This window comes from Diadema antillarum, unplaced genomic scaffold, assembly GCF_040938485.1.
Source record: "Diadema antillarum isolate AM-2024a unplaced genomic scaffold, OU_Dant_1.0 seq00000418_RagTag, whole genome shotgun sequence".
Lineage (NCBI taxonomy): Eukaryota > Metazoa > Echinodermata > Echinoidea > Diadematoida > Diadematidae > Diadema > Diadema antillarum.
This window is the reverse complement of record NW_027271403.1, coordinates 94,656-122,561: the sequence shown is the minus strand read 5'-3', so window position 1 is coordinate 122,561 and position 27,906 is coordinate 94,656. Positions and strand designations below refer to the sequence as shown.

Genomic DNA, 27,906 nt, shown 5'->3' with positions numbered 1-27,906 from the left:
ACCGATGTCATCAATCATCTGAGCGGCACACACAGCTACTGATAGTGTTCGATATCTCAAGTCGAGACGCAGCAGACTTACGGCACCTCTTCATTATACCGACCAAAATATGCCACCTACAATTCAAAGTGGGGAGAGGAAGGATCGAGATCGAAAGTGAGTAGAAACTAGCGGTTAGCTAAGACCCGAGCGAGGTACAGCTACAGTACACCTTTGTTTTTTGTAGTACTAACAAGTGTCTAACGTTACTAACACAAATTTGAGTAGTTCGTGCTACGCTGTATCACAGGCGTCATACGCTGTAGATGGTCTATAAGAACTAGGAATAAGATGGGGGGTTGGGTGTCCGGACACTTAAGACTCTCGCGTACTGACTTGCTTATTCTACTTTGAATACGCATTTACGCGCAGCTCGTCACTGACAAACAACTGTTTATGTCAGTCCGGGAAACCCGCTCATGAGGACTGCCCCCGCGTACGAGGACTGTCCCTCCTCATGAGGACCTCCCCCCCGCCTCATGAGGACTGTCCCTCCTCATGAGGACCTCCCCCCCGCCTCATGAGGCCCCCCGAGGAACGCCTCATGAGGCCCCCCCCCCCCCCATTCACTTCTTATTCATCTCTCATTCTCACATTTGACGTATAAATTGTCGCAACTTTGCACAGTGATTTTTTGTTACACACACATGTCCACAATCCATGATGAAAAGAAGAAAAAATCCTGTCTGTTTTTTTTTTTCAAAAATCGAGTTTTAATCAACCGATGCAGAGCGCCCATCAAAACACGGGCGCCAGCGCGTTCGCACAATGCAAGACTGCCGCACCTAGCGGCCTGATCCGACTAAATGTTTTCGATGCTTTTTTCTGCGGCTCTCACCTCTCCGCGCACGAATCAGCCTCGTGAAGCTGAAGTCTGACATCTTTTTACACAAATTCGTAACGAGAAAAATTAAATCAGTACTAACCTGATCTTGTCCATATATTCCAAATTACTATTCCACACTGATAGAGTAGGTGGGTAGATGACATACTCCAGTTTGTTAGCAAAATAATCACTTTGTAGGAAAGACGAGTTCACTTTCCTCGTCAATTCCGCCCACGATTCCGCCGTTTGGGCGCTTTTTCTGGAATCATCCCGCGACGCGACGTACGTCGCATCACATCACGCATCCAGCACATACCAGACTGGTATGTGCTGGATGCGTGATATGATGCGACGTACGTCGCGTCGCGGGATGATTCCAGAGAAAGCGCCCAAACGGTAAGATTTGTATCCCGCTAATTGGTGTACGTGTGAACCCGGCTAATGACTGGGTATACTAGTAAATGCAAAATTGGGCGCTAGTGTACTTTCGCACCTGTTTGTCAAATACTTGCCTCTGAGTGAGATTCAAGTCCAGCAGAAATGGAATTTCACCATTTTGTCACTTATCTACTCGTTATAATCTCGATCGCAGCTACTCGCTCGGCGCTAACTGCGTTGCACAGCTGTAGCAAGACTCAACAAGAGTAGGAGCAGACAGTTCTTCTATGGTGGGACGTGTCCTTGAAAAGAAAATACTTTTTCCACCTTTCTCTTGGCTTCTACCGAGTGGCGGTATAGCGATTTTAGGATTGGGGTTGGTCATACAGTGAATTTTGTGTGTGTTTGTGTGTGTGTTTTGTTTTATATACAAAATTCTTGATTTACATTAGTTTACTGTGATGTTGAATCAAGGTAAATCAAGATTTGTGTATTTGATATTGACAATGTAGAATATGTTTCTATAATAAAAAATTTGTGTTATTTTGCAAAGAAATAATTTGTTTGTCTCTATGAAGAAGAAAGAAAAACAAAAGATTGACAAAGACAAAAAAGTGTGTGTGTATGTTAATTGGCGTGAATGAAAGAAGATTGTGCAAATGTGGTGATAAGATAAGGGTGAAGAATATATAGGGAAAGGCTAGGAAAAGGGGGAAAGGAGATACTCAAAGGTACACTGTATCAAAAAAGTCAAACCCACAAAAAATGAAACAAAAGGTTTACAAAATAGGCGTTCACTAAAAGAAGGAAAGAAAGAAGAGAAACTTGCATCATAAAGGAAAGCAAGGGAGAGATGGATAAGTTTGAAAATAAAGGAGGAAAGCAATTACTATAAAGAGTTACAAATTGAGAACAAAAAAGATGATGAAAGCAAAGATGAATGTGAAGGCAAGAAAGAATTAAATACAGACTGAATGGGAAATAAAGGGAAAAAATCATTAGAATGACATGTAAGAAAAAGATATTGGAGAGGATAGAAAAGAAAGACCCTTGTAATTGGAGGGAAAAACAACCCATGAAGGAAACAAAAAATAGGCAGAAAGTAGATCTACACAGTCAAAAAGGAACTCCTTTGAGAAAGAGAGAAGCCTAGGAAAATCACAAAGAAATGATTGCTAGGAAGGAAGGGTATAGATTCTACCTGAAAATAAAAGAAGAAAAGAAAGAAAAGAAAGAGAAAGATATAAGTGGCAGCCAGCATACACTCACTCACACGCTCAACCGCTGCCATGAAGCTACAACTGCTAACGGAAGACTTGGACACAACCGCTAACGGAAAACTTGGCTGAGGACAAGGAAAAAACAATTTTTAGCTTTTCAACGACACCATAGAAAAAGCCGCTGACTACCTGTATCGCTACATTCAGACCAATTCATAACTGCGCTTGCTCTCAGAGCAGCAATTCCAGTGATAGCGATCAAGATTTTCCAACGATTTTTCGACACTTGTAAACGCTAAAAGTGTAAAAATTTTCACTTATATTCGACTTTGGAGACTCAGATGGAAGTATTTTTGGTTACTAAATAACCAGGGTGAGTCTGCGCTTGTTTGGAGGTTGTTTGACAAAGAGGTGCGAAAGTACACTAGCGCCCAAAATTGTACTTACTCCACACTACACTTAAGATTACTGCACTTGTGCAGCATGCACACTGCAGTTGCCAAGTTAGGGAATGGTTATGGGTAGCTGCGAAACACAGCCCGAACGCGAAGAATGCGCGTATGCGTTAGGTTATGGTAGGGTAGGGCTAGGGGTGAGTTACGAGCAATCCTCTCTCTCTGAGTCTCAGCCACAAAAAACAAAGTGTGGCAACATGACAGTTAGTACGGTCTGCTATGTCGAAATATTGGATCCCGTGAGATTTTCGTGCCAAAATTGATTTTTATAGCTAACTTGGTCAATTTGGGGGTGCTGAATCCAAAAAACTTTGGTTCCATTTTTTTCGACCACGTCTTCAGCCGCCATTTTGAGTTTCAAAATGGCCGCCATAGCAAACTGTATTTTGACCCAGATCTCATAATGTGCGCGTCATGGAAGGTTCAAATTTGATGCAAAAAGCATGTTTATAACGTCAGACATTGTGATACACCATTTCCTGATATTGTAGATTGTTTTGATACAATTTGAGGGCTGCCATCTTGAAATTCAAAATGGCCGCCATAGCTAAATGCATTTTTACCTGTATCTCAGGTTGTAAGCATTATGGAAAGTATAAATTTGGGCCAAAAAGCATGCTTATGATGTCAGATATGCTAATATATACAAATTTGTTTTAAATGATGGATAATTTTGATTGGCGGCCATCTTGAAATTCAAAATGGCCACCATAGCAAATGTAATTGGGCCTATATCTCATATTGTATGCATTGTGTAAGGTTCTAACTTGGGGCAAAGAGCATGTGTTTGCTATCATACTTTCTGAAACATCTTTATCTGAAATGATGGTCCATTTTGATATCATAGGTGGCCATCTTGAAATTCAAAATGGCCGCCATACCAGATTGTATATTTTGACCCGTATTTCATGCAGTAAACAATACAGAAAGTTCACATTTCGGGCATAAACCGGGCTCATGATGTTGAACATTCAGATGTACTTTGATCCCCTCTCTAAAATTGCAGATCATTTTTGAGGCTGCCATTTTATCATTCAAAATGGCTGCTTTTCAGCTAATATCTGTGGTCGACAAGCAACTTTTAGGCATATCAATGTTTATGGTGGTGTACATTGTACATCATTTGTGACCGTGCACCTCAAAACGAACATAAAGTCGCACACACTGATTTTGCGTGAGGACTGAAAATAAGTGAAATGGGTCAACCTAGCCGAACTTGACTTTTTCATATTTTCTGAAAGAGCGGGTCTTCTTTTACATTATGCTAAAATTTGGTATCATAAAACGGGCAGGAAAGTGTGTTTTTTTAGCAGTTTATCTCGAACATTTTTGGTAGAATAGTGTGATTATGTGCGTCTTTAGAATCCCTTTTTCATTTCTGAAAAACCTTGTCCACACTCTTCACTTTCAACTCTAATAACTTTTGAAAGGATAGTGCTACTGCTTTGAAAGTTGGCATTAATTATAGACAGAATAAGTTAATGAGGCATGCTTAATTTCAGTGTAATCTGAAAATCCCTTCATTGTTGTTACTCTGGTGGTTTACTTCCTGTTTTTTTTTCCCATTCATCGCACAGCCAGCACGGTTTGGTAAAGATTAAGCGCTTGAATAGACACTGTACTTCAGAGCCTCTTTTCTCAGTTCACACATTTCCTGAGTTTGTGCTTTCTTTCCAATATTTAGATAGGTTAGGAGAGTCCATTTGATTTGAGTTATACATCATTTTAAAGCTTAAAGTCTGCTCTTTCAGAATATGGTCTTAACTAAAAATTCATGTCTGGTGACTTTTTGTTTGTTTTGAGGTGCAGGGTCACATTTTATAAACACAGACACACACACATAATCATATACATTCTGTAATAATGGATTATTCGCATTGGCTGCCACTCATGAAATTCAAGATGATTTCGACCCATATCTGGTACTGTAAGATCTGTACCCTGCAAACTCAAGCATGCTGGAGCACTTTCATGTAGGACCTATGTGTAAGTAAATCACTTCAATAAATAGTGTTATCATTGCATAGGAGGGACTGCTTCCTGTAGGTACACTGCCATGTTGAAATTCAAAATGGCTGCCATGGGAAACATTCCTTTAAGAGCATTGCATTTGGGTAAAACTTGTGAATGGGAAATCATGTGATTCTGGTGTCAAAGCAAATGACTTTCAAAAGTTCCTCAATAACTGTGTCTGGGTGACTAAATGCCCCCATTTAGACGATTTGGTTGTAGAGTTTAAATAAACAATATTAGCCGTGTACTAGAAAATTTATTGGAAATTTACTTTAGTTAATGTCTTCTAGGCTCTGGAAAAACCTACTCATTCGCATTCCTTATTCATTCTGTGTTATTCCAGAAATACATCCAGCAATTATGAGCTCCCTGATGAGTTGTTTTATTTTGTGGTCAACAAACAAGTTTGTGAATGGGATGCCTGGTAGGGTGACCATGGCATTTCTTGACATTGCGAGACTTTTCCGTGTTTGTCTTCATTCTCTCAAGGCAGCATCAAGTTTTTGAAGATCACCTTTAATCGTATCAATGCTTACTTTTGTACAAATATTTAATAACTGGGATTGAATGTAACTATTGACGAGGTTCCACGTAACCAGATAATGTTTTGTCTGAGAGGCAAAAACAAATCACGTGTAAGCGAATCACATACCCGCTTGGCGCTATTATGGGACGTGGGATGTAACGCTTACACGCTTGCCCACACTTATGGGAAATGGTATGGGACCCCTCCCCTCCCCCCCCCCCCCCCCCCCCCACACACAGTTTTTGCCCCTCAGGATGGCTTGATGACGTCATTAGAACCTCGTCCTTACAGTCTGAATTTATGGCGGCCATTTTGAATTAAGAGATGGCTGTCGTTCTGCGTGACCTGAAAGTGAATTCGGTCTAACTAAGACAATTTTGGCAAATATGTAGGGCGCTTACCACAGTATCATATGTTTTTCTATGGCCACCATCTTGAATTTCAAGATGGTGGCCTATCTAATGATCGACAATAGGAAACAGCTGTATTGGAACGTTGGACACCACTAGCATGTCTATTACTGAGAATTTGATGCTCCTACAATAATTGCAACATGAGATATGGGTAAAAACGCTATGGCGGCCATTTTGAATTTCAAGATGGCAGCCTATAAATTGTATCAAAACAAGCCACAATAACAGAAAATGATATATCAGAGTGGCTGACATCACAACCATGCATTTTGCACCAAATTTGAAGCTTCTACAATGCTCACTGCATGAGATATGTTTCAAAATACTGTTTGCTATGGCGGCCATTTTGAAATTCAAGATGGCAGCCTACAAATTGTATCAAAACAATCCGCAATATCAGAAAAAGATATACCAGAGTGTCTGACATCACAACCATGCACTTTGCACCAAATTTGAAGCTTCTATAATACTCACTTAATGAGATATGGATAAAATTACAGTTTACTATGGCGGCCATTTTGGAATTCAAAATGGCGGCTGAAGACGTGGTGGAAAAAAATGGAACCAAACTTTTTTGGATTCAGCACCTCCAAATTGACAAAGTTAGCCAAAAAAATCAATTTTGGCACAAAAATCTCACGGGATTACATAGTAGCCTCTACTAAGTGGAGTGGCCTAAAATGGACGTGTGTTTACAATGGTCAGCTTATAGGTGAATATTATGATCTTGGATGTGATTCTTTATAGGGGTTCTAAACCAAGAATACAAGATCTGCAAGTGCAAGAATCGTCATACTCCTGCCATCAACAAGGTTGGAGAAGGAAGCAGATTATGACTTCTGACAAGAAGAAGAAGAAGAAAGGTGGTAGCAATGAAGTCAGGAGGAAGAGGATATCCTATTGTCTGTGATCCCATGCATCATCGCATCGGCATGGCAATCCCCCATTCCATATAGGACAAGGTGTCTATGTAATGTTGGACAGTACAGTCGGTGTCCAACACATCGACGCGACGCAGTAGTCATTGAAACTGATATCCCTCTATTTATAGCATTGGCATTGCGCGCAAAAGAACAAACTTTCACGCTTGAGAATACAAGCAGTGGTTTTGCATTTTGCACTGGGGATTTGATGATGTCGAAATATTACTGAAAAATCCAATAATAAACAAGATCAACAGCAAAACAATGATACCATAGATTACAAATGCACATTGGAAAAGCATTACGTGCATTTCACACGTATTGTCAATATCATCATGTTAGTTTCAAAATTACGATGCAACTGAGTGCGTCAAAATAACAACCCATACGTTTGAAGCAGTTATCTTTGAGCATGTACCACAAATCACATTTTTAATGCGCGCTTGTGAATTCAGAGTACCGGTACCTTATCTACATGTGAGTGAAATTTCAGGCAAATTGTGAGATATTTTAAGTATCTATTAGTATTATTGATAGAAAAACATTAGGGTGTCAGTGTATTGGACACCCAACTATGATGACATAAATGGTACCCCAGGGTACCAAATAAAAATCAGCCAATTTGTTGAATTATTTATTTTTTTAAAAAGGTTGTACCCTGGGTTGCCAAAAAAGTGGAATTTATTTTGGTGCTGGAGCTTTCGCACGCTAGGCACTGCACTGCACTGCACTGTACCAAAGATCGTACATGTACGATCTTTGACTGCTCTGCACTGCACTGCGCTGCACTGCACACTGCACTGCACTGCACTGCACTGCACTGCAATCACTGCACGCTATTGCTAGCACAGCGTGCCATGCAAGCGTAGTATAACATGCAGTACAGTGGCATGGGAATGACTATGTACACGCTTACACAGTGCATGCATTTCTCTGCGGCTGTCCTCGAGTGGACTTGAGGTGCGCTACACAACGTGGTACCCTGGGGTAACGCGTGATGCTTCATATGACTTATGGTATGGCATTGACATTATTGTTCAAAAGGACAAGTTCACCCTCATTAATGTGGATTGAGTGAATGCAGCAATCTTAGTAGAACACATCAGTGAAAGTTTGAGGAAAATCAGACAATTTGTTCAAAATTTATGAATTTTTGAAGTTTCAGTGCTGAGAATCAAGCTATTAAACATATTTAGCAACTTACATACTAATTAACTCACAATGTGTTAGTTTCCTTGACTATATTGCAGAAATCTGCTTTTCATTAAATGTTGCTATTACTGTCACACTGGACATCCTGGTCATGGTTATGACATCATCACGACAGACCTGCGTTTTACCAACAACTTTTCCACCTTGTTATGATGTCACCCTAGCATTAGACCAATGTTATACGAACCATTTTTCCACCTTGCAATATGATGTTATCCCTGCATTAGACCACCATCATAACAACTTCTTTTTCATCTTGTTATGGCATTGTCCCAACATTAGACCAACCATTTTCCCACCTAGTGTGGATATTGAATGTAGTTAACATGCACAGTGTACGTGTATAACAGCAATTCACATGCTGTATACTATGTGTAAAATGTATATATTTGAATTCAATTGCAAACAGTGTAACACTGTCATAAACAGCAGTATTTTGGGAGTTAAGTCCTAAATTTCTAGTAGATGCTATGTGTACCCTGAAAATGATAGTTATGCAGTGTGTGTGCTAATGTGGGGGTCACATTTGACAACCGGTACTAACAAACACTGTGCTTTTTGTAGACCCAGATGCTACCCGTGTATGTAAATAAGGGAACTTGTATATCAGTAGGCTGCCTAGCAATATGGGGACATGATATTTTTTTTTTCTCAAAAATTTGACTCAAATTGAATTCACAGTGATTGATTTGTGTGGCTTTAAATATTAGATTGAATTCATCATTACTTGAGTAGTTTATAACAAAGAGTAAGATCAAAGACTTGATCACACATGAATGAACTTGACTAGACTGTAGTCTCGTTTAAGATGTTCGTGGTGATGTTACTGGTGTTGAACTGAATTTCATTCTAAATTCATTCACACGATTTCAAGTTCACTGTTTATATATTGACAGATTTTGATGTCACTGCCTAGTATTACATGATAGATGTAAACAGATCTATCATGTACACAATGTATATTTCAAATGTATGAGTGAATTATACCAATACCTTGCAGTCAGCAAACTGAAGCATGTCCTTTGTGTCTGTCTCGATACATCAAAGAATGTCTGTTCTGAAAGACAAGATACACAAAATCATGTGAGAATGCTAGGGCATTAAGACACTGTTAATTTTCTTCTTCTCTGCATCTCAGGTCTCGCTCCGCAACTGGTCCAGCAAGGTAAGACTTTCATTTCTAGTCTATAAGGGTAAAGCTTTTAAGATTTCATTAAAACGTGCAACAAAAAGACACACAAAAACTATTTTAGATCAATATACTGTACGAGCTGAAATTTCCGTGTTGGTTTTATTTTCGTGAATTTCGTGAATCGCCTTTGAGCCGCGAAAATAACAATGCGTGAATAACTAAGTTCAGTTAGACCCTCGCAACCGCGAAATTAACAACACGCGAAAATGCCCTTCAAGTAGCTATTCACGAAAATATCTGTACGTGAAAATTTCAGCTCGTACAGTATTATGTGGTATGCCAGTGTGGTGAAAATAAAAAACTTTGATGAAAGTGAATGATTTGAATAATGAAAGGAAGTTCATGACAAGGTAACATTTGGTAATTTGTCTCGAAGCATCCTTATGATGCATCATGCAAGATGTCTGCTTTTGTTGCACTGTAAATGAGCATGGAAATGAGAGGTCTTGTGCTCATGAATGAAAACTTGCCTGTAAAGAATGCTGAAGTCTGTCTTCATACTGTTGCAACGAATGGTCATAGTTGAGATGGTGTTCCGCTAAATGAAAGTAGTGAGCCATATACAAACAATGTGTGTGGACATACATACATAGAATCTAAATACATGCATACAATGGTAGCAGTATATATTGTTATGGTTTGTGTTTGTTATTAGATCTGATATTGTCTGCCGAGTAAAGTATGGCAATGCTCTCCCAGACATTCCATTCGACCCGAAGTTCATCACATACCCCTTTGAGGCCAACCGTTTTGTGCAGTACAATGCCACTTCTCTCGAGAGAAACTACAAGCATGAGCTGCTGGCTGAACATGACCTTGGTGTCACCATTGATCTCATCAACCCTGACACCTACAGGCTGCCAGGTGATGTATCTGCTGTTTTGTTTTGTTTTTATCATTATTCACTCAAAGAGATGTTCAAGGGAAGAATCATTAGAATAGAAAGGTAGAACATTTAAGAAGCAACTGATATGTGAAAGTTTAGTCAAAGTCAGGCAATAACTTCAGATCACAATTATTGCTTCTGTGTCAATTATCATCCCACATGGCAGCTTTCTGGAAATGGCTGTTTGACTGTATGACATTGCATCAGTGTTGCCATACTTGGATAGTACTTCTCTTTCCCCCCCCCCCCCCATTTTTTTTTTTTTTTTTAGGAGTATTTTCTTTCTAATTCATCAACTGAAATGGTCATACTTTGCTTTTCCAGCTGTTGTCTAATTATTTACCTGACCTACCTGGTATTGCTTAAGTATATTCATTGTTCATGTTCCCCCAAGAGCTTTTTACCCATGTTGTCTCCAGTTTTGTGGGTAGCTTGTAATTAGTGAATGTTTCTTTTCTTGATCATCACAGAACCATTTGTAGAGCATGATGCTGCCGACGAGAAACTGTTAGAGGAAGACACTGTCACACCTGGGGATTCTAAGAGGTGTGTTCCTCAAATTTACCCATAATATCCCTAAGTGTCTTACACCTCCCAAATTTGGTGAGGTCAACTCTTGCAAGCTGATCTACAGTATAGTAAAAAGCAAAAAAACAAAACCCAAAACAAACAAAACTCATAAACTAATAGTTCCTTTGTGATATAGAAATATGTCTTTTTCTCACATATCATGAATGAGTTGTTTGAAATCCCTGCAAAGATTTTTATATAACACATCTTGGAGCTGATCATTGACGTTCTGAATTTTGTGACACAAACAAAATGAAGGCTCTGTAAAGAGTGTAAGAAATGAACACCAATTGAAACATGTCAATAATGCTTAAACGTGATGTTATATGTCTGGTGTTACATTGTGAATAGTGTCAGTACGTTGATTCTGTATGTAATGTACACAGTAAGACATCAGATAACCAGTGCATGTTGTCAAACATACAGTGCTAGTATCTTGATGCTCAAACATATACAACAAAATTCTTTTTATCTTCAACATTCATAATTTGTGTCGTGATGTGATGTTGTTTACAATATGCAGCATGCTTATTAGACTTCATTTGAAAAGACATGAAAGAGTACATGTCTGCATCACCCTTCTATATTTGGCATGCTTTGTTTTGATCTTTGATTCAGGTCAAGGCAACACACAAAAAGCGTGTCATGGTTGAGAAAGACTGAGTATATCTCCAGTGAGTACAACAGGTCACAGTACAGCAGAGACAAGGTTGAAACCAAGTAAGTGATTTACAGCTTGAATACAAAGAACTGAGAATGGAGTCAAGTTATAACGCTTCTGAACTTGCTTCATTAACAAGCATCTTACCACATTCTGAAAGAAGAATATCTCCTCACCATATTTCTGTACTTCTCTTATGAGAGTTCTTCTAAACTGCACATTTTTCTGCTCTATATTTTAAATGGTAATTTACCAGTGATGATGAAATGCATGTAACACATATGCAAGGGCCTTTTAAATGGTGGTGTTACAGAGTACACACAAAGTCTATTCTCATTTTCTCACCTTTGTTTTTCATTTTCAATTTTCGGGAGCTTAAGTAATACATGTTGTGCTTTTGATTTAGGCTCCCCCACTTTGGTTTATATGAATACTACTTATTCACCATTTATTGCAATGTATTAGAATAAAGGTTTCAATTATTTTTGTACATTAAAAAAAGAAAAAAAACTTCAAAATGTTATTGTATAATATTAATCAATGTGACTCAGCTATGTATGTTTCTTGTTTTTGTGAACACAAAGTGGAAATGAATTCAAATCAATCAATCAATTTACAGAGTTGCATACCATCTCAAGAAACAGTTCAATGAGGAAGATCTCTACAAGGACAGAAGTAACCAAATCAATGCTATTCAGAAGACCTTTGAGGATGCCAAGAAACCTGTAAGTCTCGTAATGGCCATAGATGTTGAACCATTTGATATGATATATATAATGTTGCTTTTTCAAACTCTTGAAGCTTATAGAATACTCATCTGATGTTATATGGAAGTGTTAGGATTTTTATTTGCTGTTTTAAAAATCCATGTTACATACTGTACTTCTCAATGCAGTAGACAAAAGACTGATAAGTCTTGGAACATTGAGAAAAAATGACAAGAAAGAGGTCTATGAATATTTTGAAAAAAAAAAATAACCCTCTTCAACATGAGGTAAACATGAGTAATCGAAATCAGTTTAACAATGTACACTCAGCAAAAAAAGAAAGTAAACACTTTTTTGAGGTCATATTTTTCATAGAAGATTTTGATGAAAATCAATGTATTATATACCATATTAAAGGTAATTTAATTGGCTATCATGTTAGTAGGTTAATTTAAAAGGGAACTTTTCGCATGAGTGAACACATTCATTCTTGCCCGCCAAGGCACAAAAGTAAAAATTGCAAAATTTGAAAAGTTGTCTTTCATATGGCAATGCCCTTCAAGATAACAATGACAACAAAAGCCAGTTTAACACAATGAGAGACATGAATGATATAGCAAAAACAAAATTTTGTTCTCTTTATCTCTTTATAACATCAAACAAAAACAAAATGGGAAACTAAAGGAGGAAAGTGAGATTCTGTCAGCTTGATAAAGGCATAAATGGCATAAAGATGATTAAATAAACAAAATTTCTTTATTTCACTCTTGTTATGTAGTAATTTAAGGATTCATGACCAAATCTGATTATCTACAATTTTCCTCGTTTGAAAACAAATTGAAATTTCTACCATTTTTGTTAATATTGCTTCTTCTCTTATTGTCCCCGCCGAACGAGTTCGAGCAGGGGACTATGAAACGGGCTCCGTACGTGTGTGTGTCCGTGTGTGTGTCCGTCCGTGTGTCCGTGCGTCCGTGTGTGATCAAAATCTTCAATTTGCTACTTCTCTGTCATTTATGAGCCAATTTTGATTCTCTTTACTTTATATGATAGCACTATGTGGGAGCTTTGAAACTTCTACACAGAATTTCAGTTGTGACCTTTGACCTTGACCTTTGACCTATATTGTATATTTTGCTACAAAATGCTACTCCTTCGCCATTTCTAACCCGATTTCAATTCCGTTTGCTTTATGTGATGGCACTAGTTAAGGGCTTCAAAACTTCAACACAGAATTTTGACCTTTGACTTCTTTGACCTTTGACCTTGATTTTTTTACCTTTATTGTACATTTTGCTACAAAATGCTACTCCTTCGCCATTTCTAACCCGATTCGATTCCGTTTGCTTTATGTGATGGCACTAGGTGAGGGCTTCAAAACTTCTACACAGAATTTTGACCCTTGACTTCTTTGACCTTTGACCTTGATTTTTGACCTATATTGTACAATGGTTACAAAATGCTACTCCTTCACCATTTCTAACCCGATTTCGATTCTGTTTGCTTTATGTGATGGCACTAGGTAAGGGCTTCAAAAGTTCTACACAGAATTTTGACCTTTGACTTCTTTGACCTTTGACCTTGATTTTTGACCTGTATTGTACATTTTGCTACAAAATGCTACTCCTTCGCCATTTCTAACCCGATTTCGATTCTGTTTGCTTTATGTGATGGCACTGGGTGAGGGCTTCAAAACTTTTACACAGAATTTTGACCTTTGACTTCTTTGACCTTTGACCTTGATTTTTGACCTGTATTGTACATTTTGCTACAAAATGCTACTTCTTCGCCATTTCTAACCCGATTTCGATTCAGTTTGCTTTATGTGATGGCACTAGGTGAGGGCTTCAAAACTTTTACACAGAATTTTGACCTTTGACTTCTTTGACCTTTGACCTTGATTTTTGACCTATATTGTACATTGGCTACAAAATGCTACTCCTTCGCCATTTCTAACCCGATTTCGATTCCGTTTGCTTTATGTGATGGCAGCAGGTGAGGGCTTCAAAACTTTCTACACAGAATTTTGACCTTTGACTTCTTTGACCTTTGACCTTGATTTTTGACCTGTATTGTACATTTTGATACAAAATGCTACTTCCGGCGGGGACATATATTACGCACCGCGTAATTTCTACTTTTCCTTGTTTCATTTGAATTTGGATTTGACCAAAGATTCTTTGTTTTTCTCCTTTATTTTTGGCCTTTGTTGATATTTTGGGCTTCAAAGATATAAAGCTCAAAGGTTTATTTTTTGCAACTTAATTAATGCATCTGATTGTGTTAAATCTGTCTTTTGTTATTATTGTAATATGGAAGAGCACTTGCACATGAATGACAACTTGTTCATTTTTGCAATTTTTGCTTTTGTGCCTTGGAAGAGAAAAACAAAGGTGTTCACTCATGCGTAAAGTTTCCCTTCATATTGACCTACTAGACTGATAGCCAATTAAATTGCCTTCAATATGGTATATAATACATTAACTTCTAGCCAAATATTCTATGAGAAATATAAACTTGAAAAAGTGTTTACTTTCTTTTTTTTTTCTGAGTGTATTTGCTTATGAAGGTGACTTAAAAGGGATAGTATAGTGCTGGTGGAGATGAAGATTGCGCACTAAACTTTTTGCAAGATACCAAGAAACCACTTATGAAATAATACAGAGCATACATAGTACCATTCTAAGAGGAATTCAAAGTTCAGTAGATGAAAATCGATTTTAGAATGGCTGAGACATCCAAAAACAAAGTGAAATAAGAGACTCCCACCTTTCATTAGGATTGTTCTGTTTTGGATATCTCGGCAATTTGAAACCAATTTTCATCGAATAAATGTGAAATCCCTCTTGGAATTACATGCTCTTTCATATTTCATAAGAGATTTCTCATTATCTCAACACAAAATGTTAGAAACCTGAAGTTAGTTCTCAACCAGAACTGTATGGTCCCTTTAAAAGTGCAGGAGAAACTTCTTAATAACTAAACAAGTGTGCTTTCAGATACACTTGCAGGAATCATATTTATGCATCCGTCTGTAGGGGTGCCGGAGGCATTTTGTTTTCTGGTTGCCCATTTGTCTGTCTGTTCATACATCCATTTGAAGCAAAATCCCTAAAGGTCAAAGGTCACTGCACTGTGGTTTAAGATGTGAATTTGTTAGCCATATCTTCAGCTATGATTATCCAGTGAGTGGTGAGAAGATTGAGAATGAATCGCAAGTACAGTTGAACCTCTCTTATCTGGCCTCCTTTTATCCGGATCTCTCTATTATACGGACGCAATCTCGCCGTGATTTTTTTTTTCTTTAATGATTACGGGAGGAAAGGGGGATTCCCAACTCCTTGAGAACTCCTACACAAACACACATGAATTTCATATACTTGATACATTTCTTAATAATTATTTAGGTAAAATTTATATAGAATTTATAAAAGAAAATTATTTCATTCTTGCAAACACGAACCTCTATTTTGGGGTCTGTGACTGAGTGTAACAATGAAAAGGTTGCAGTATACACATTACTACATGTGGTACTACAATAGACTACATCAGTACATGTGGATGTATATGTACATGTATAAAGCATTGAGTCTCCCGTATCCGGCCAAATCCTTTATCCAGATGAGCCCCGGTCCCGACTTGTCCGGATACGAGAGGTTCAACTGTAGTTGCCTAAACTGGCAGTATAAAAGGTCAAAGACCAGTAAAATAAGTGATAATGTTGTCTTATGGCCATTGATTCATAGGTAAGTCCAATGATGATGTTAATTGATGTAGTGCACAGGCAATCATTGGTCTGTAGTGAAGATCAGTAAATTCATCAAAATGTAAATTAAAGACTGTGTACATGTCTGGTACATGGCTAACATCCATATGATTTCTCTACTCTGAATTCTATCCATCTTGCTAATCATTTGTACACTGTCTTTCTATCCTACAGATTGATAAACATTACAGCAAGCCACATGTCACGCCACTTGAAATCCTTCCTGTATTCCCTGATTTTGAGGTAAGAATTTCACAATTTCTAAATTTAGAGCAACATTGTTGTTAGTGCAGCACTGCTTCTCTTTTGTGATAGAATCTTCCAACAAACCAGTATTGTTTTGGTGTGTGCGGCAGGCTATATTGTCAGAGACTCCAACCCCAAGCACCTTCTGATCTGGAGATTCTCCAGCCCGAAACCCCAAGAAAACGGGAGACTCCAAGTTGATGTGTGCGAAGCGCGAAGATCCTATAGGTTCTAGATGCTCTCTGGTGCTATCTAAGGATTATTTTTCAACATACGATAGCAATAAGTAAGAAATCCTTTCCAACGGGAGACACAGAGCCAGGGCGGGAGAAATTAAATCTCAAGCGGGAGAACGGGAGATTTTGCAAAAATGGGTTTTTGGCGGGAGATCTCCCGTCGAAAACGGGAGAGTTGGAGTCTCCGTATTGTTTTGCAGAGGTACAAGCCCAAGTAAACTAAGGTACTGTATAAAGTATAACACATGTAGCAATGACAAAATACATCATTGGTGAAATATTGATAGTAAAGATAACCAAACTGATCATTTAAAAGCTAAATTATGTTATAGATATCCTTTGTGTTGAAGGATATCAGAGGAAGTTATGGCCTTCACCACACCCTGCATGAAATCCCCCAAATCAAGACGTTTCTTTGAAATAAAGTTGAAAATGAAAATACAATTTGCTCTTGAGCTCAATATATGATGTGTTCTTCAGACCTGGATTCACCCATGTGCCCAAGTCATCTTTGACTCGGATCCAGCAGTTAGGGGGAAGGCAACACACGAGCAACTGGAAGAAATGTCCCAGGCCATGATCAGGTGAGCTTTGGTGTTTCATGATGATGTTGGTTGTCATGGATGCAATTTTTACTGATACCTCCGTAACATTCCATTTGGTGAAAGAAAATGAAAGAACACTTGCCTGGCTGTGCAGCCATTGCTTTTCAATAATGCAAATGTGCTACTAAAGCAACACAACAAACTTACAAAAAGCAGTCCCACTTGGATCATTGGCGATGAAAAATTCGGGAAAGAAGCAAAGCCAAATCACTGCATGCTGTGGCAATCATTTTGGCTGTGTGTGATGTAGCATAGAACTTGGCACACTGCACCAATCTCATCTTTCATACAGCTATATATCATTTCAGTTGTTCACAGATTTAGAAAGCACTTTTGCTTTATCAAATTCTCACATCTAACCTCAGAAGATATAGACTCATGCACATAAAGTAGTTATCAATAGATGGAGAAGAATAGAAAAAAAAAAAGCAAAATGAATGGATTTGTGTTTTTATGCATCTGTCAGCAAAGTACTATTGTGAACAGTTGTACAGATTGGGTGTTGTTACAAGGAACTGCCTGATAGGTTAATCAAAATCCTCTCTCTTCTCCCTGGCCGTACAGCACAATATAATGTTCCAACAATAAAACTAACAAGACAACATGTGTGCTCCTCCTTAATCATGTTCCCAAGAGTTGCGAGTTTCCTCAGTGTTGTGTCTGCTGCAGACTATAGCTGCCTTGCTGCCTCGATCGTCATTGATCTTTTGTTTTGTGCAAATAATGTGACAGTCGTTCGTCTCTATAAGCTCTTTGCCATTTCTTGTGGTCTTGCAGAGGTATGGTAGATGAGAGTGAGGAGCAATTCGTTGGCTACTTTCTTCCAAATGAGGAGACTTGCCGCAAACGCAAACGGGACTTTGAGGAAGACATTGACTACATGGAGGGCGAAGAGTAAGTGGTGCCTGTATTTCAGCAGTTCAGCCCCGTGCTGGTAGAAGATTCCATATGTAATTGTAATATACAATAACAACAACAATGTTACGTTTCAACTTTCCACAGTATATGCTAAGAAGGGGTGTTGTTGTGTAGCTATTTCATGACATGAATATGAAGGTCTTCTTTGGAAAACGTGCATATCTCAATGTCAGTCAAAGCTGCATATTGTGACCACCTGAGGAAATTGTAAAAGATGACCTTTATAGACAGACTACCACTATAGACAGGGAAATCACTCAATTTTTTTTTGTATTACATGTCTGCCATAAATGTTAACGGCATATCTCCCTTATCAAAAATGAAAAAATGGATAAACATTGCATGTCTTGCTTCAAAAAACAAATGAATGCACAAAAGGTTTTCTTGAGTTTATTATGCTCTCAGTCAGATCATAATTTCCAAGGCTATAAGAGTGACCATCATATGTGATGCAGAAACACTGGCGATAAGAGTAGTAAATTACTGGATGGGCCTGCTGGAGTCCAAGACCACTATGCACTATGAAATATTTGCTAGGGACACAAATGAGATAAAGCAGATGGCAGCTGATATGAGTCTGGCAGTATGAAGTCATCAACACCATTATTGAAATAGTAGGCCTACAGGTGAACCCTGATGTAACAAGCTGCTTTGGCCCGCTGAAATTTCCATTGTACCAAGTATCTTGTTATATCAAGGATAAAAACAAAAGAGTCTGAAAGGAATGGAGCCTGCAAAATTAGTTCCTAAAATCAGTTATCTCACTATATCTGAACTCGTTATAACAAGGTACCACTGTACAACAATATTAAAGGACAAGTTCACCTTCATAAACATAAGGATTGAGAGAATGTAGCAATATTAGTAGAACACATCATTGAAAGTTTGAGGAAAATCAGACAATCCGTTCAAAAGTTATGAATTTTTGAAGTTTTTGTGCAGTACCCGCTGGATGAGAAGACTACTGCAGTGTATGAATAACTTAGATGTCACATGCGTACAACAATATAAGGAAAATATAAAGAGAATTTCACAAAATTCCATCTTTTGAAAAATGTACACATTCCCTTGACTCGTTACCGATAAATGTTATGGGTAATACTATTCCCCCTGCCTTTAGAAAGAGGCAAGTCAATTGCTCTTTTATTATGCGAAAAAAGTGAAAATATGTTGAATTTTCTTTTATATTTTCTTTATACTGTTGTACGCATATGACTCACAAGCTGTAGTAGTCTCCTCATCCAGCGGTTCCAACTCAAAAATTTAAAAAATTCATAACTTTTGCACCGATTGTCCAATTTTCTTCAAACTTTCACCGATGTGTTCTACTAATATTGTTGCATTTTCTCAATCCTTATGTTTATGAAGGTGAACTTGTCCTTTAAGCTTTTGTAAGTTGTTTGTATCTTTATTTCATATGTGTTTTGCAGATACGAATATAAGCTTACCAGGGAGTACAACTGGAATGTGAAGAACAAAGCAAGTAGAGGCTACGAGGAAAACTACTTCTTTGTCTTCAGGAAGGGCAAAGGTGTTTTCTACAATGAGTTGGAAACAAGGTACTTGTACAAACTCTGCAGGAAGTAAATGCATGCTTAAGGGCGTTTATTTCACCCCTCATTATGGATGCATTATTACTTGCTAAAAGAAACACTGAATAATTGATATACTGTATATGCTATCAAAACCTGCTTGGATATCAGTAAACTTCTTTGAAGGAAAAATGCCAAAAAGTTGATAATAATTGAGAATGTGCAAGTATTGTATGCATAGACATACAGCAGCCAGTGGCCTGCATGGTTTTTATGAAAGTGTTGTAAGTATTATATGTTACTGTGTATGTATTATGAATACAAGTTGTCCCTGTTTGTATCACATTTTCATAGTTTTTAGTGACCTATCTTGTGTGCATGCTATAAAGTGCCAAAAAACCCTTTTTGAAAAACAAAAACAAAAACAAAAACAGACAAACAAACAAATTTGTTGACACATTTAGTTTGCGTTTTGTTCTTAATTTCAGGGTGAGGCTGAGCAAGAGGAGAGTGAAGGAAGGTCCCTCCAGTAACTCAGTCCTGGTGGTCAAACATAGGGAGCTTACTGACCAGGAATCAAACATGCAGGTCAGATGATGATTTCATATCATGGGGATGGCAGAGGAGTAGAAGAGATTACTTGACCGTTCAGTCTTTTAAGTCTGCTATCACTGTAATCACAAAATACAATTAAATGCAATAGTTCTGATATTTACATGTATGCCTCCACCACGAAGTGTTGCCGATGCAATTATTCTTCTGTTACTTCCTATGAAATCCTGTGTTAGTCAACATTCACATGTCAACAAATCACCTGACACAATTGCCTCAAGTAATTTGGCAGTTATTTAGATGTACAGTGTAAAAGAAAAAAAAAGACATGACGAAGTTTGAATGTTGCTCAATACTGTGCAAGGATGTCATAATTTTGTGGATCAACATAATGCCTGCAGGTACGCCGTGTGATTTCGTCAAATGCATGGTATTTGCGCGTGTCATTTTCTTAACATGGACTGCATGGTCAGCTGTTATCGAAAGTTGCAAATCCTCTAATCATAATAGCGCTCGATGCCTGCAGTTGAAATGGTGCCCAAGGGAAATTCCCCTAAGCCATCTAGCTCTTTGTTTCCACCACAACCAACAAGTGATAATAGTGTATATCAAGTAATTATTAACCAGGAGTTTACTTTTGAAGTGATTCAATTGCATATTTAGATGAGGATGTTGGAAAAGGGTGTCAACATACCGATAAAATAACCCATATATCCATTCATTTACTTATGAGACGTGACTTAATTTATCTTTCAGTTTAGTCCAAAGGTCTTTGTATCAGAGTTAAGGGTAAAAATTGGGGGGGGGGGGGGGGCGAACACACACATTAAATGAAGTGGTAACAACATTAGTACAATGAGTGGCATGAGATATAATCTGAGCTCTCCAAAGTTTATTTTCAGTGTTATGTAAATGAACAAAATGCCATAAATGGGTAATCTGCAAGATGATTTTCAAATTTATTTTGATTAGGATATCCGAATGAACCAACTGGAGAACGTGCCACAAGAGGAGGAAGAGGAGGAGGAGGAGGAGGAGACTCTACTGGAGATGGCTGAAGAAGGGGAGGGAGAGGAGGAGGAAGAGGGCAGAGCAGAGGAAGGAGAGGCAGGCGAGGCTGAGAGTGGAGAGGAGGAGGAAGACGAGGACAGGGAAAAGCAGCAGGAATTTGGTGAGAGGATGCAATAGAATCTGATAAATCTTGTAGGTGGTATCCTATTTTACACAGGGCTGCTTTGCTGATGAGAATGGAATGTTAAAAGAAACAAGGAAAAATTGAAATTACGCGGTGCGTAATATATGTCCCCGCCGGAAGTAGCATTTAGTAGCAAAATGTACAATATAGGTAAAGAATCAAGGTCAAAGGTCAAAGAAGTCAAAGGTCAAAATTCTGTGTAGAAGTTTTGAAGCCCTCACCTAGTGCCATCACATAGGGTAAACAGAATCGAAATCGGGTTAGAAATGGCGGAGTAGCATTTTGTAGCCAATGTACAATATAGGTCAAAAATCAAGGTCAGAGGTCAAAGAAGTCAAAGGTCAAAATTCTGTGTAGAAGTTTTGAAGCCCTCACCTAGTGCCATCACACAGGGTAAACAGAATCGAAATCGGGTTAGAAATGGCGGAGTAGCATTTTGTAGCCAATGTACAATATAGGTCAAAAATCAAGGTCAGAGGTCAAAGAAGTCAAAGGTCAAAATTCTGTGTAGAAGTTTTGAAGCCCTCACCTAGTGCCATCACATAAAGCAAACAGAATCGAAATCAGGTTAGAAGTGGCGAAGGAGTAGCATTTTGTAGCAAAATGTACAATATCGGTAAAAAATCAAGGTCAAAGGTCAAAGAAGTCAAAGGTCAAAATTCTGCGTAAAAGTTTTGAAGCCCTCACCTAGTGCCATCACATAAAGCAAATGGAATTGAAATCGGGTTAGAAATGGCGAAGGAGTAGCATTTTGTAGCTAATGTACAATATAGGTAAAAAATCAAGGTCAAAGGTCAAAGAAGTCAAAGGTCAAAATTCTGTGTAGAAGTTTTGAAGCCCTCACCTAGTGCCATCACACAAAGCAAACGGAATCGAAATCGGGTTAGAAATGGCGAAGGAGTAGCATTTTGAAGCAAAATGTACAATATAGGTCAAAGGTCAAGGTTAAAGGTCACAACTGAAATTCTGTGTAGAAGTTTCAAAGCTCCCATGTAGTGCTATCATATAAAGCAAACAGAATCAAAATTGGCTCATAAATGACAGAGAAGTAGCAAATTGAACATTTTGATCACACACGGACGCACAGACGGACAGACGGACGGACACACACACGTACGGAGCCCGTTTCATAGTCCCCTGCTCGAACTCGTTCGGCGGGGACAAACTAGTGTGTGCTTCGTGTAATTGCAAACTGATTTGGAAACTTGTTTCATTTTCTATTTGTGTGGAGCAGCTTGGGAGGTATTCTCTCAGCAGAGATCAGAAAAATATACAGAATGTTTAGTCATTTACCACATCGTGGCTGTTGGTGACCCATCTCATGTTTAAACATGGGGTGAACCATATATGTTTATAAAATTTGCTCATATAAGAATCCTTACAGTGACCAAAATCTTGCTCTTGTTGTCGAGCCCACCGGAGGTGCAGGGAGACTAAGGGATCGCCTGCAGCGTCTGTCTGTCCGTCGTCCGTCCGTAACGCTACAAAAACTTAAATAACTCTCTACTGAAGACTTTAATTTCTATCAAACTTGGAGGGAAGAGTGGTTACACAAAGTTACACATTTTACCAAACATGAAGGTCACCTCCAAGTCAATGGTCACAGGCAGGGGTCAATGAACTTTAGGGCCCAATGTTAAGTTTTTATGGCGCATTTCAATTATGGCTCATAACTTTTGATGAATATGTCCGTTTGTGACCAAACTTGGATGGTAGATGTCACTTGGGGAGTTCAAGGTCACCACAAGGTCAAAGGTCACATACAGGGGTCAACAAACTTTTAGGGTCCAATGTTAAGTTTTTACGGCGTGTTTCGATTATAGCTCATAACTTATGATGTATATGTCTTTTTGTGACCAAACTTGGATGGTAGATGTCCCTTGGGGAGTTGAAGGTCATCATAAGGTCAAAGGTCACAGACAGGGGTCAAAGAACTTTTAGGGCCCAATGTTATGTTTTTAAGGCGCGTTTCAATTATGGCTCATAACTTTTGATCCATATGTCCGTTTGTGACCAAACTTGGCTGGTAAATGTCCCTTGGGGAGTTGAAGGTCACCACAAGGTCAAAGGTCATAGGCGGGGTCAATGAACTTCCAGGATTTAGAAAAACATTAATTTCTTCTACGCGAATGGGCGAGACACATTTTGGCACTTGCCTTGTTTTTGAAGATTTTATTTTTTTCTTCATAAATATTTCTCTGTGTTTTATCCAGAATTTTGTTCACCTTCCTCTTTGCCCTAAAAAAATGGGGGAAATATGCTCCATCATAGAAAAGATGGTCCCACCAAGGCACATGAAATTATGATTTTTGTTTATGGTGGTATTAAAGTGGAAATAACCCCTTCCCTGATGCCAATGCTTATTTTGACTTAGCACAAGTTTGAGGAGCTGTTGTGGCTCATTGGACAAGACTGCAGATTATCAATAACAATATCCCTGGTTCAAGTCCCCTGGAAGCAGCGATTGTGCCCCTAGGCAAGGCACTTTATCCTTTATCTAAAAACTAAAAACCATCAATCATGTGGTTGCTTGCTTATAAAGCATTTAATGTTCCTTAGCAGTCACATGAAACTATTAACTCAATCCAGTTGTATAAAGCATGCACAGTGTGCACCATACAAAATGAATCAGTTGAAAATATGTTATTTCATTTTATCCAGATGGTGATCAAGATGATGAGGAGGTTGCAGGGAATGGTGAGGAAGTGGAGCAAGAGGAGGCCCAGGAAGGAGAAGAGGAGGAGTACGAGGAGATGGAGGAGGAGGAGGAAGCCCAGGCAGGGAGTGAGCAGGAGGTGGCCAGCGAAAATGAAGAAAGGGAGGAACAAAAAGAGGAAGAGGAGGAAGACGAGGAGGAGGAAGAGGAAGAGGATGACGAGGAACGTGGAAAGAGGGAGGACCGGGATGAGGAGGAGATCTTTGGTGGAGTCAGCAGTGGTGAGGAGGAGCAGGAAGGCCATGAAGAGGAGGAAGAGGAGCAAGAACAGGAACAAGAAAGTGAAGCCGAATCACCAGTGGCTAGTGACAGCGATTGAACTTTCTGCTGAACACTAAATACTTGGACTCAGACTTAGGTGCGAAAATCACATTGCATTGCCCAAAATGTGTAGTTTTATACTGTCATGTGACCGGCAGATCTCAGCATGCCTACCCAGTTGTATGCAGAATGGGCAGGGGTACAGTGGAAACTCGATATAACGAGATGGTCGGGACCGAGTCATTTTCCTCGTTATAGCCGATATCTCGTAATATCAGTAGGCATAAAAGAAGGCATAAAATAAAGACATTAATTTGCACATGTGGGACTACCCATCATATTTCAATCAATACTGATAACTTGATATTGTGTGTGAGGGAATTACTCACCTTTATGGGTAAGAAGATGTTTTTCGCCAAGGAAATCCAATATCAAGAATGTGTTTCTTATTAATTGTAGATGTTTGAATTTGTAAATTCATATAGCTTGCGATTGTATCAAGATCGTCTGTGGATAGGTATGTGGTTATCGTATGGGTGTGTGTTGTGTGGAAAGCTTGAATATGGTCTGCACAATGTTGTGTGTGTATGTGACACATTCTGTATGTACATTATGACTGCTTGTGTGTGAAGACAGGGAATTCCCTAAGTAGAAGGCCAATCACAGCATCAGATTGCCTCACACCTGCTAAACGTCATGATGATGTCATGTATACACATGGCCGTCCCACCACATTCTCTGCATGTATCAGTGTGCGTGCAACACACACTTCACACGTACAACATGCAGTGCTAGCTGGAGTGCACTGAAGAAAATGATTATGTGTATACAAGACAGTTTTTGGCGCATCAAGCTTTACTATCTCCGAAGATGATAGCACAGGCGAAGTAAAGCTTTACCGAAGGCATTTTGCTTTACCTCGCTATAGCAGGTTTCATTTACTATGTTTTTCATTGTTTGGAAGTCACAAAATTTATCTCGTTATAGCAGTTATTTCGTTATAGCCGATCTCGCTATAAGAGTAGCATTTTACATAGACTTGTGTGGAAGGAAATTTGGGACCGAGAAAATTTCCTCGTTATAACCGATATCTTGTTATAGCAGTGTTCGTTATACCGAGTTTCCCCTGTAGCAGTGTGAATTACAGAGGTAGTGCTTGTATGGTTGTAAATTTGGATGGTCCAATACATCACATATTTATGAACATAACTTAAAGTTCAACCAACCTATGTAACCAAAGAATTGGCAAATATTTGCTCACCCACACAGTGATGCATGATACTGTATACGCTGTTATTTTCGCATGCAGATATTTTCGCTAACGAGGTCATAGACACTTTCACGAGATGTTGTTTTCGCGAATTGACTCTGCCGCTTACTAAATGGACAGGTATTACCTAGCGCTCGGAGACATTTTTGCAATCCAACTGTGATTCCTGAAATTCACGAAAATAACAGCTTATGCAGTACAGTTAAACTTGCATAAGTCGATCTTCTCGGGACTGAGCAAAACACATCGACTTAGGCGAGTTTCGACTTGTGCGTTAGTCGAAAAAAATCGACTTACAGTTACACCACGTGGACACATGTATAATGTACATGCATGTTGTCTACTCTGGAGCCGAGAGCTAGAGCGGTGTGCCCGATATTTGCCCTTCAGCAAGACACTCTATCCACATTGAATATTACTGCTATTCATTTCCAAAATTAAGAGCAAACATCTGACATTTATTCTAGCGTCTTATGGAGCCGATTGTTACCGCTGTTCATTTCCAAAACTGAAGGCAAACATCCGGCTTTTTTTTGGTCGCCCGGCGTGCGTTTTTGGTGACCCCGGTCGCATAATGTTATTAACCATTCGCGAAATCGTGATTCGATTCGCGAAAAGACTCCGCTAAGTACATAAGGCATAGATCGCTACACTCGGCAGGGGCGATACGTCGTCCTTTCACCAGGTCTGGGTAACGGAAACCAAAATCTCGCGTGAGTTCTTGCGTTACCTATCGTTAATGTCAACGAAACATCGTTAGTTTGCGCTTGGGATCGTTACTCATCCGTTACAATAAACGTGAATTTTCCTGATCGTTAGTTTGCGTTATAATAACGATTCAGGTGAAACCGCTTGCGTTAATGAAACGTTTATTAACGCAAAGTTTCTTTTGGTATATACTGTATGTAAACAAAAACTGGCGTCTCGTGATTTTGACAGTGATTTATTACAAAATAAAATCTTATTCAACTTAGGCACAGTGAATTCAATGGTTTTTCCGTGAAAGTGTTCTTGGAATTTCATCGACCTAGGCGAGTATTCGACTTAAAAAATTTGACTTGTGAGTGAATTAATACACGTAAGTCAATGGGGAAAAATCAGGACTTTTTAAAATCTTCGACTTCCGCGATTATTCGACACATGCGACGTCGACTTAGGCGAGTTTAACTGTACTTTGAGCATAAATTCTTGTGCACATGCTCACACCCAGACTACATCAGACGTCATGCTGCATGCAACCAAATCACACACCACAACATTCAAATCACTCCAGTCCACAAACTTAATATTACATTGGTGGCATTTTGTATTTTGTGGTGGTAAACAAGCATTGAAATTTACCAATCCAGCATGTTACCTCTTTGTGAATATTATTCGCGTTGTACCTCACTAATGGATGGAAACATGTCTAGTGCAAGTTTTACTGGAATGGCTTTAAATATGTGTATTTTCACATTTACAGGTAATCTTTTACCCAAGAAACTGATGGTGAGCTATCCAGATCATCTGTTTATAATACCGGTATATTCCAAAAATAGAATCTAGGTGACATTTTAACAACTGTTGCCATATTGGGCAAATCTCGGGCAAGCTCACTTCTAAAGGTGAATATGATACATGTACTCTACCAGTCTTTTGCCTCATGGTGGTGGTGTCAAAGTTAAATGATAGACGAACGCGTGCTGCCACGTATGAAGACAGACGAGTCAACTGACCAGTATGTTAGCCATGTAAGGCTTTTGGGTACAGTAACCCGTAGTCACAAAGCAGTTTTTCAGTCCTAGAGGTGGCCACTCACAATGTTGGAAATGCCTTTGAGGCCTTAATTACCTTTTCATGTGACATGGCACAAACATTAAACTACAGTGTACTCCCGTTATAACAAACATGGTTATAACGAAATTCCGGTTATAACGGGAGTCCACTCTACTGGCAGTATGAGCTGCTGCAATGGTTTCTGAAGACTATTGTCTGTACACTGGGAATTCCCTGTTGTCAAGTCCTCTTTGTATAAGTGGGACTTTGTCCAGGTGGGACACTGTATATGACAAATATCTCACTTTTATGTAACATGTATATCTTTGTCTTTACCTGATACATGTACATTAGAAGACTGAAGTAGACAAGTCTTTTTTCAGCGAGGATTATACGTACAGTGTATTCTAAATTGAGGACATCGCTCTTCATCTATCTTCGAGCAGAGTGGTGAATAAATGGTGCTCAGAGAGCATTAAATATGTTTGACATTTGATGTGCAAAGAGAGAAAAAAGAGCAGCTCACGTGTGAATCATGCTCTATGCTTTAAACATGACTCTAGGGAAAGAAGCACCTCTGTACATATTTACTAAAGTTCAATGCATTTCATGAGCAACATGAAAGTTTTAATGTACATATGCTTATAGGATTGATGCAAGTCCACAAGATGTACATAAATCATGGTATGTTAAATAAAAAGTTAAACCAAGCATTAATTTTATTTTGTATGGTTTCATTTCTTGGGGGAGGAAATTCAAAGTGCTTTGTGTGATATGGATACAATGTACACTATTTCAAGATAATCACTGTAAGGTAAACCTCTTGTAAGTTA

At 38.7% G+C, this 27,906-nt stretch overlaps 1 protein-coding gene across 1 annotated transcript; it reads left to right on the top strand.

Annotated features, from left to right (window-relative positions):
• Positions 1 to 5: 5 nt before the first annotated feature.
• Positions 6 to 27,828, top strand: LOC139732391 (RNA polymerase II-associated factor 1 homolog). Its single transcript, XM_071643257.1, has 13 exons — positions 6 to 156; positions 9,144 to 9,170; positions 9,853 to 10,061; positions 10,554 to 10,629; positions 11,272 to 11,373; positions 11,934 to 12,039; positions 15,962 to 16,030; positions 16,750 to 16,853; positions 17,652 to 17,768; positions 19,223 to 19,351; positions 19,813 to 19,912; positions 20,849 to 21,047; positions 23,733 to 27,828. Exons 1-13 carry the CDS (start codon positions 110 to 112, stop codon positions 24,104 to 24,106), a joined length of 1,659 nt encoding a protein of 552 aa, XP_071499358.1. The 5' UTR covers positions 6 to 109; the 3' UTR covers positions 24,107 to 27,828.
• Positions 27,829 to 27,906: the final 78 nt, after the last annotated feature.